This window comes from Zootoca vivipara, chromosome 6, assembly GCF_963506605.1.
Source record: "Zootoca vivipara chromosome 6, rZooViv1.1, whole genome shotgun sequence".
NCBI lineage: Eukaryota > Metazoa > Chordata > Lepidosauria > Squamata > Lacertidae > Zootoca > Zootoca vivipara.
The window spans coordinates 3,720,224-3,727,516 of NC_083281.1; the positions used below are offsets into that span (position 1 = coordinate 3,720,224).

A 7,293-nucleotide genomic window follows, 5' to 3' on the forward strand; every position below is an offset into this window, starting at 1 on the left:
GAAGGAAGTGTTCCGGTTTGCGAACTTTTTTCGGAAGCCAAACGTGCTGTGTTTTGAGTGCCACACGTCCGTTTTGAGTGTTACATTGAGGTCTGTCTGTTTTTGCTATTTATTTTGCATTTTTGTTTTTTGCGGCTTTTTGTTTTGTTTTGGTGACTATGTGGAACCCAGTTCAGCTACTTGATTGATTGTATGACTGCAATACATTGTTTATTGCTTTCGTTTTATGGATCAATGCCCTTGTTAGATAGTAAAATTCATGTTCAATTGCTGTTTTAGGGGTTGTTTTTAAAAGTCTGGGACGGATTAATCCATTTTGCATTACTTTCTAGGAGAAAGCGAGCCCTGGTTTGGGAACACTTTGGTTTTGGAATGAAGTTTGAGAACCAAGGTACCACTGTAGTAAAAAACACAGGCTGGCCGGGAAGACACTCTCCACAGCATCCAGCGATTTTCAAGCCACCCACAACGCAGCGAGAGGGAAAGAAAAAATGAAAAAGATATGAAAGGAAACTGAAATGTTTGATGCAGAAGCAGCAAGGAAAGCCCACGGACTTAAGGCCAGGCATCCTCAAACTTGGCCCTCCAGATGTTTTGGACTACAATTCCCATCTTCCCCGACCACTGGTCCTGTTAGCTAGGGATGATGGGAGTTGTAGTCCCAAAACATCTGGAGGGCCGAGTTTGGGGATGCCTGCTTTAGGCATTCTGTCGATTAGCATCCCAAATGAAAATAAAAGAGTGTTTCTTCACGCGACAACAGTGGCTAGCATGCTAACAGCAAAATGCTGGAAGAGTGATTGAACACCTACAAAAGATGAGTGGCAACTAAAGAACTGGCCAAAATGGCAGAATTAATCAGAGATCGCTCAGGTGATGAGGTTAAAAAAAAGGAATGGGATTGCTTTAAAAATTATCTGAAAAAAATACGGTTCCGTAAGAAGTACTTGTTGTGCTTAGATTAATTTCACAGACGTAATGGGGGAAAATGATTTAAATAAATGAACACAGAATCAAAGCCGCAAAGAGATAGAGGGAAGTCAATTAATATAGCAGGGATTCAAACTAGTTTTCCAAAGCAGGAAGAAAAAGTCCGCAAAGAGAGAGAGAGAGAGAGAGAGAGAAAGAGGAGAGAGAAGGAATGAAAAATGACCTCTTTCGGAGAACCTAGTGTACAGTACAGAATATTTAAATTTGTATCCTTGGATTAACTTGGTGTATTTGACAAATTCTTTTTTGCCTTTTTATATCTTTATTTTTCTCTTTTTCTATGTATTATCTGGACGTAATGTTTAATTTATGTTTCTTTTTGTGATTTTTTTTTTAAAAAATGCAATAAAATAATTTAAAAGAAGAAGAAGAAGAAGAGGGAAATCACAGGGACTACCCTGCAGGGTCAAGGATTTTATTGGCCAACTTTTACACCAAAGGGAGACATAAAAATAGAAAACAAGGTCCTTTCCTTGCAGCCAACCGCCGCTTTCACAGCTCTCCACATCAAAACGCCCGGACCTTCTTGATTTTGTTTTCCTGCCACACATTCAGCTTCCGCAGCTTCCTCCAATATTCGTGGGTCTCCGGGTCAAGCTCCTCCAGCTTCTTGGGGGGGCCGAGGTGCATCTGGAAAAGCCTGGAAGGGAAAGGCGACGGGGTGAGCCGAGAAAGCAGGACAGGGGATTGCAAGAGCCAGCCTGGTGTGACGGTCGAGAGCGCATCATTGCGCCTAGAGGCTAATCTTCCCTCGGCAGAATTACGGATCTGGCGTAGGACACTTAACTCTTGGCTTCGCCTAAACTCAAATCCCCCCTGCCCTAATATCTCTAGTGCTGCAAGATTGTCACGAGAGCACCTGGACTAAAATTGTCGATCAAAAACTTTACTCTGGTGATTTATCACCACATCAGCTACTCACTTTGGGTTTTAGTCAAGCAAACAGTCTAATTTGTCAGCGCCTAAATGATATTGAGTGTCAGAACAACTTGGCCACAATAAGGAAATTTTGCCCATGGCATAACTATTTTCCACCTTCCCATTCCGAATCTCTGGCACCCTATCTGCATCACCTAGCAATTCTAAAATATAGACACACTTTTACATTCGCATGATTGAATGTATTGCCCATGGCTGGACTTGAGGGACGATTCCAACAGATTCCATACGAAAAACGTCCCTGTGGAGATGGCAGTCCTGAATCGGTGGCGCATGCCCTTCTGGCTTGCCCTCTTTCTAAAGACTTGAGGAATGAGATTATCCCCCCTCTTTTATTGTCCATTCCGGGTCGCCCAGCCACTGCCCCAGTGTCCTTTCTCTGGGCAGATCAAGAGGAGCAGGGGACAGCAAAGGTGGCAAGGTTTTTTGCTGGGGCAATCAGAATAAGATCCACTAATTGACTATTGATTCAAAACCCTTACTTCTATGCTATGGATTCAGGTCAAAAGTCTTTTTGGCTACTGGATATATTTTGGGCATGGGCGGGGTGTGTGTGTGTGTGGCAAAAGACCTTTCCGAAAAAGCTGTTCCTCTGATTCAAAACGGGAACCGGGAACCTGAGGTGCCAAAACGCACTGCCCCCCAAATCTCCATCTCTTTGCACCCATCCTGTGGACTAGAAACTTGATTTGTTAATTTTTCTTTTAAAAAAAGTCTACGTTTTGGCAAAAGGTTGGCTCTTCGTCTGCCGTAGACTCACCATTCCGGATATTCCGAGTCTGGCTTCAAAGCTACCTCTGGGCCTTCCTTGTAGATGTTGACCCCCACGGCATGCGTAGTGAGGATCGCGGCGTCTTTGCAGACTTGGGGACCCTTCATGTCTTCTTTGGCGGAGCTTTTCCCTCTGAACTTTACACCTGGAGGAAAACAGCAAGAGAAGGGAAATGATCCGTAATGAACTGGGGTGGGTGGGGGAGTTGGTCGCTTTCGTGCTGGGAAGGGAGCAAAGAGGAACAGGTCTTAAAATTGGTTGGGAAACAAAAGACCTCTATGCTACACTGGGCTATAGATATAGTAGTAGTAGCAGTAATAATAATAATAATAATAATAATAATAATAATAATAATAACAACAACAACATTTCTTATTTATACCCCGCCCATCTGGCTGGGTTTCCCCAGCCACTCTGGGCGGCTTCCAACAAAGATTTAAAATACAATAATCTTGTTGTTGTTTAGTCGTTTAGTCATGTCTGCCTCTTCGTGACCCCATGGACCAGAGCACGCCAGGCACTCCTGTCTTCCACTGCCCCCCGCAGTTTGGTCAAACTCATGTTCGTAGCTTCGAGAACACTGTCCAACCATCTCGTCCTCTGTCGTCCCCTTCTCCTAGTGCCCTCCATCTTTCCCAACATCAAGGTCTTTTCCAACGATTCTTCTCTTCTCATAATCTATTAAACATTAGATTATGAGATCTATCTTCTCATAATCTATTAAACATTATAAGCTTCCCTAAACAGGGCTGCATTCAGATGTCTCCGAAAAGTCTGGTAGTTGTTTTTCTCTTTGACATCTGGTGGGAGGGCGTTCCACAGGGTGGGCGCCACCACCGAGAAGGCCCCCTGCCTGGTTCCCTGCAACCTCACTTCTCACAGTGAGGGAACCGCCAGAAGGCCTTCGGTGCTGGACCTCAGTGTCCGGGCAGAATGATGGGGGGGCTCCTTCAGGTATACTGGGCCAAGGTAAGCACCAACACTTTGAATTGTGCTCGGAAATGTATTGGGAGTCAATGTAAGTCTTTCAAGACCGGTGTTATGTGGTCTCGGCGGCCGCTCCCAGTCCCCAGTCCAGCTGCCACATTCTGGATTAGTTGTAGTTTCCAGGTCACCTTCAAAGGCAGCCCCACGTAGAGCCCACTGCAGTAGTCCAAGCGGGAGATAACTAGAGCATGCACCACTCTGGTGAAACAGTTTGAGGGCAGGGAGGGTCTCATCCTGCATACCCGATGGAGCTGATAGAACATAATATAGATTTTAATCTCTGGGGAAAACTTTGGAAGCGCGATCTGAAGTCTACAGCATGTTATTCCTTGAATGAGAACGACTTGAAAATGATTTACAGATGGTATTTAACTCTGAGTAGGCTTGCTAAAATGAATAAAGACTGAATCAGATTAAGTTTCGTAGATGCAAAGACGTGGAAGGAACGTTCTTCCATATGTGGTGGACCTGTAAAAGGGTAAAATGGTATTGGGGAAATAATTCTAATGAATTGAAAGAAATTGTTTAAAAGCATTTTCTCCCCCAAATAACAGAGTCCTTTCTGTTGGGAATAATTCAGATGGAAATTCTCAGGTGTCAAAAAAAGGCTATTTATGGACTGGTTGCATGGCAACACGTGCAAATGGCTCGATATACCTATTAGGCCCATAAATTACCATATACAGTAGCATATATTCAACACAAAAAAGCGACAATTTGTTGTTGACAAAGCACAGCTGGACATATAAAGGGCCCCATTACCTTCAGTAGCTTAGGGCAGGCACCCCCCCAACCTGCGGCCCTCCAGATGTGTTTGGCCTACAACTCCCATGATCCCTAGCTAGCAGGACCAGTGGTCAGGGATGATGGGAGTTGTAGTCTCAAAACATCTGGAGGGCCAAAGGTTGGGGATGCCTGGCTTAGAGCCTCATCCATCCTGAATTGTGGTTGTGGGCTTCCCAAAAGCACTCCATGCATCCCTTCTTTGGCTTAAAGGGGAAAAGGAAGGAAGCAGAACCTCCACAGTGCGGTGCAGTCTACCTGCAGATGGGCCAATAAAAGGAGCTTGGGAGGGCCTCCCACCCAGATTTGGGGGTGGGTGGGCTTCCTGGAGAGGATCTAACCAGCCAGGAAACTGACCATGTGCAGAGTCCCCCCAACTAGCCTCCCTTTGCAAAGCGCCTCGTGTCACCCCCACCGCCTCCCGGGAGCCTGGCTTACCGCCGGGCTTCTTGGCGTAGTTCCGGAGCCCCGGGCCGGGCCAGAGGATGCTGCGGGCCGGGGACAGCCGGAGCACGGTCCGCAGCTGCAGCCCGGAGAGAGCCATGAGTGCGGAGAGGCTGCCCGGACTCCGCGGAGGCGCACGGAGTCTGCGCGGGAGCCAGACAGCATCCTGGGAAATGTAGTTCGCTTCTTCTTTTTTTGCAAACCCGATTGCAATTCTTGGACCGCCTGTTCCTGATTATTTTTGGCTTATTTTACACGGGGATAGTCCTGATCGGAGTGGACCCCTTAGAACCGGTGTATGTATATTGTATATTGAGTGCGCAATATTGCAGTATTTCTTTAAAAAAAAACAGAAACAAAACTTTTTTGTATCTTTTAAGAAATTACCAAAAAAGCATGAGTTAAACATTTCATCCAAATCTTCCAAAAATAAAAAGGAAACATACAAGAAAGGAAAAAAGAAAAAGAATTAATCTAGTATACAAAATTGTTCAAAGGATACAAACAGTACTTTGAATATTCAATGCAACAGGTTCTCAGAAAGAAATTACATTTGTAATTCTTATTTTCTTTCTTTCTTTACAGTCGCTTTCTTTCTGTTCCGGAAAACTAGTTTGAATCCCTACTATGTTAATTGACTTCCTTCTATTCTCTTTGTGGCTTCAACACTTCTTTTAAGTGACACGTATTCTGAATTCAATTATTAAAATCACCCCCCCCCCCCACACACACCCATTATATCTGTGAAATTATTCTAAGCACAACCAAGTATTGCTTTTGGAACTATATTTTGTCAGGTAGTTTTTAAAGCAACCCCATTCTATATTGCAATATTTCGTACACTATTAGTTAGACTCGACCCGTTGCAATTAGCAGAGACTCTATAGTGTATTGCCTGCACTGGGTGATATATAATTCGATATTAGAAATAAATTCCAGAATTAGAAATACTCAAGAGTTAGACCTATTGGAATTAATGGAGACTCTAACCCTTAAATTATATTGGCTGCACAGGGAGATAAATTCCAGTAATAAAAATACTCAGGAGTAGACCAAAAAAACTAAGATCATGGCCACTGGTTCCATCATCTCCTGGCAAACAGAAGGGGAAGAAATTGAGGCAGTGAGAGATTTTACTTTCTTGGGCTCCTTGATCACTGCAGATAGTGACAGCAGTCACGAAATTAAAAGACGCCTGCTTCTTGGGAGAAAAGCAATGACAAACCTAGACAGCATCTTAAAAAGCAGAGACATCACCTTGCCGACAAAGGTCCGTATAGTTAAAGCTATGGTTTTCCCAGTAGTGATGTATAGAAGTGAGAGCTGGATCATAAAGAAGGCTGATCACCGAATAATTGATGCTTTTGAATTATGGTGCTGGAGGAGACTCTTGAGAGTCCCATGGACTGCAAGAAGATCAACCCTATCCATTCTGAAGGAAATCAGCCCTGAGCGCTCACTGGAAGGACAGATCGTGAAGCTGAGGCTCCAATACTTTGGCCACCTCATGAGAAGAGAAGAATCCTTGGAAAAGATCCTGATGTTGGGAAAGATTGAGGGCACTAGGAGAAGGGGACGACAGAGGACGAGATGGCTGGACAGTGTTCTCGAAGCTACGAACATAAGTTTGACCAAACTGCGGGAGGCAGTGCAAGACAGGAGTGCCTGGCGTGCTCTGGTCCATGGCGTCACGAAGAGTCGGACACGACTAAATGACTAATAAACAACAACAATAAGCCATTAAATTAGATTGGCTGCATAAGGAGATAAATTCCAGTATTCGAAATACTCAGGAGTAGACCTCGGGAACACTCCCTAGATCAGTCTTGATCCACATTGTCCTTGAATGTGCATTTGTATATATGTCATTGAATGGAGAGGAGGGCAGCTGAGATGATCAAGGGGTCTGGAAACTGAGCCTAATGAGGAACGGTTGAAGGAACTGGGCATGTTTAGCCTGGAAAAGAGGAGACTGAGCGGAGACATAGGAGAGCCATCTTCAAATATCTGAAGGGTCGTCGCGTGGAAGAGGGAGAAAGCTTGTTTTCTCCTGCTCCAGAGGGCAGGACTCGAACCCGTGGCTTCAAGTGACAAGAAAGGAGATTCTGACTCAACACCAGGAAGAACTTTCCGACAGTAAGAGCTGTTCGACTGTGGGATGGAAGGTGGAAGACTCTCCTTCCTCGGAGGTTTTTAAGCAGAGGTTGGATAGTCCTCTGTCATGGATGCTTCAACCAAGATTCCTGCATAGCAAAGGGGGTTGGACTAGATGACCCTTGGGGTCCCTTCCAGCTCTACGACTCGATGAGAGGAATGTCTGTGTAAACCTCTGAATTACACAGTGCGAAAGTAAGAGTAAGGGTCAGCGCCAGATTTAC

General features: G+C 44.8%; 1 protein-coding gene across 1 annotated transcript; it reads right to left on the minus strand.

Annotated features, from left to right (window-relative positions):
- Nucleotides 1-1,374: 1,374 nt before the first annotated feature.
- MRPL54 (mitochondrial ribosomal protein L54) lies at nucleotides 1,375-5,041 on the minus strand. The gene is made up of 3 exons (XM_035119798.1): nucleotides 4,910-5,041; nucleotides 2,690-2,846; nucleotides 1,375-1,630 (listed from the first exon to the last, which is right to left on the minus strand). The coding sequence occupies exons 1-3, from the start codon at nucleotides 5,013-5,015 to the stop codon at nucleotides 1,498-1,500; spliced, it is 396 nt and encodes a 131-aa protein (XP_034975689.1). The 5' UTR covers nucleotides 5,016-5,041; the 3' UTR covers nucleotides 1,375-1,497.
- Nucleotides 5,042-7,293: the final 2,252 nt, after the last annotated feature.